Source organism: Arabidopsis lyrata (assembly GCF_000004255.2).
Source record: "Arabidopsis lyrata subsp. lyrata unplaced genomic scaffold ARALYscaffold_5, whole genome shotgun sequence".
NCBI classification, from domain to species: Eukaryota; Viridiplantae; Streptophyta; class Magnoliopsida; order Brassicales; family Brassicaceae; genus Arabidopsis; species Arabidopsis lyrata.
In genome coordinates, this window is record NW_003302551.1 from 4700527 (window position 1) to 4701911 (window position 1385).

Sequence of the window (1385 nt, forward strand, 5' to 3'; positions counted from 1 at the left end):
AGCTGTAACATACGGTGGTGGAGATTTGTAGTCCACCTTAGGTGATGGCGAGTAGTATGGTGGTGGTGGTGGAGAACTGTAAACATACGGTGGTGGTGGAGATTTGTACTCCACTTTAGGGGATGGCGAATAGTATGGTGGTGGTGGAGAACTATAGACATACGGTGGAGGAGGAGATTTGTAGTCTACCTTAGGAGATGGTGAATAGTATGGTGGTGGTGGCGAACTGTAGACATACGGTGGTGGAGGAGATTTGTACTCTACTTTAGGAGATGGTGAGTAGTATGGTGGTGGTGGAGAACTGTAGACATATGGTGGTGGAGGAGACTTGTAGTCTACCTTTGGAGATGGGGAGTAGTATGGTGGTGGTGGGGAGCTGTAGACATATGGTGGTGGAGGAGACTTGTACTCAACTTTAGGAGATGGTGAATAGTATGTTGGTGGTGGTGGGGAATTATAAACATATGGTGGTGGAGGAGACTTGTATTCGACCTTAGGGGATGGAGAGTAATATGGCGGTGGTGGTGGTGAACTGTAAACATATGGTGGTGGAGGAGATTTATAGTCAACTTTAGGCGCTGGAGAGTAATATGGTGGTGGTGGAGAACTGTAAACATCTGTTAGTGGAGGAGATTTGTATTCTACTTTAGGAAGTGGTACAGAATATGGTGGTGGTGATGAGCTATCCGTGTATGGCTCATATGCAGCAACCATTGTTGCCATGATGATAACTCCTATAGCGTAAACAAGATGGGCAGAAGGCCCCATTCTAGAAGAAGATTTCATCAGGTAAGTTTTTCTTGTTTTGGTTTGTATTTGAAAGAATGGGTGCATGGGTTTATATAGTGAAGCTTTTCTCTAAATCTAGCTATACTTTCCCTGTTGTTTTGAACTCCATCCAACTAAGTCGTGGAAGCATGTCTACTCGATACTAGTTGGAGACGACGTGCAAGAACGTGTAGCGAACGTTGACGAGCCGCTTTCCATTTTATATTTAGCAAACATCAACTTTTATATGTTGGGCAACGGGCTAGTTTAAACTTTTGTTTTTATCTTTTTGGGGTCACTTCATATCAATTTTTAGATTTTTTATAGATCTTCAGTATTTTATGATCGATACTTTTGAAATAAAATGTATAATCTATTCAAATGCTTATACTTATATCTTCCGTAAAGATTGTATTAGAGCTTTTTATAAATGTTTATAATTAATATATGTTTTTAGCTTTTTTCTTTTTCTTTTTTTTTTTATTAGAATTAAAATACTATTGTCTTACATATACCTTTTTTGTTTGATCATTAGTGTTTGAAAAAATGAATATTGTAATTGTTCGGGTGAGAATTTTGATTCTCTCGTACAGTGAAATTTGTTTAGCGTTGGAAAA

At 39.0% G+C, this 1385-nt stretch overlaps 1 protein-coding gene across 1 annotated transcript in view; it reads right to left on the reverse strand.

Annotated features, from left to right (window-relative positions):
- LOC9311525 (extensin-2) overlaps positions 1–818 on the reverse strand; it is a 7163-nt gene extending 6345 nt beyond the window's left edge. Inside the window, exon 1 of the mRNA XM_021025084.1 lies at positions 4–818. Within this exon, the coding sequence (XP_020880743.1) occupies positions 4–786 (783 nt within the window). The 5' untranslated portion in view covers positions 787–818. The remainder of the gene's footprint in view (positions 1–3) is intronic.
- Between the last annotated feature and the right edge of the window lie 567 nt (positions 819–1385).